Below are 713 nucleotides of genomic sequence, written 5' to 3'. Positions count from 1 at the left end.
TCCACCCCGGGGCAGCCGCTCCGTGGACCAAGGACTCTGTCTTTCCCTCTCACCTGGGCACGTCCTCTCTTGCAGGGAGCGCAGAGCTTGTCCTGAGCATCGTCAGCTCCTGCTTCGTCACCCTGTTGCTCTTGGGCCTCCTGGGAGCTCTGCTGGCATGTGCCTACATAAAGAAACCCGTGAGGCCGCCGGCCGTCCTGGTAAGGCAGCCAGGCACGAGGCCAGTGCAAGGGTGGCTGTGGGGAGAGGTGGGCAGCAAGCAGGGATGAAGCACGGCTCACTCCCCTCTTTTCTCTCCCTCCCAGAAGTCTTTCATAAAGCAGAGCTCGCTCTGGGTGGAGCAGGAGTCCTCATCCTCAGGCAGCCTGGACGCAGATCCCATCCAGCAGCTGTTCCTGTGCCAGAAGGAGCCCCATCAGGATACCAGCCCCAATGGCAGCACCAGTACGGTCCTGCTGCCCCTGGAGAAGGCCTGGGGGCTCCCAGCCTGGCCTGAGGGCCGGGTGTGCCTGCTGGGGCCAGGGGCTGTGGGGAGAGGAGACAACAGCAGCACCAGCACTGACAGTGGCATTTGCCTGCACATCTCCTCTGAACTGAGCTGCTCGTCAGGCTCTGAGCCCCAGGGCTACAAGCAGCAGCTGCCCAGCGGTGAGGACAGTGGTGTGGGCTTGGAGAGCAGCTGCCCTGGCCCCACATGTCCCTCTGTCAATGGG

At 63.4% G+C, this 713-nt stretch overlaps 1 protein-coding gene across 1 annotated transcript in view; it reads left to right on the top strand.

Moving 5' to 3' along the window:
* Window positions 1–713, top strand: part of IL10RA (interleukin 10 receptor subunit alpha) — a 3,705-nt gene that overhangs the window by 2,427 nt on the left and 565 nt on the right. The window contains 2 exon segments of the mRNA XM_029084997.1: window positions 76–200; window positions 306–713. The exon segment at window positions 306–713 is cut by the window's right edge and continues 432 nt beyond it. Coding sequence (XP_028940830.1) covers window positions 76–200; window positions 306–713 — 533 coding nt within the window.

This window comes from Antrostomus carolinensis, unplaced genomic scaffold (assembly GCF_000700745.2).
Source record: "Antrostomus carolinensis isolate BGI_N321 unplaced genomic scaffold, ASM70074v2 scaffold22285, whole genome shotgun sequence".
In the NCBI taxonomy this organism is placed as follows: domain Eukaryota; kingdom Metazoa; phylum Chordata; class Aves; order Caprimulgiformes; family Caprimulgidae; genus Antrostomus; species Antrostomus carolinensis.
This window is presented reverse-complemented; position numbering and strand designations above follow the sequence as displayed.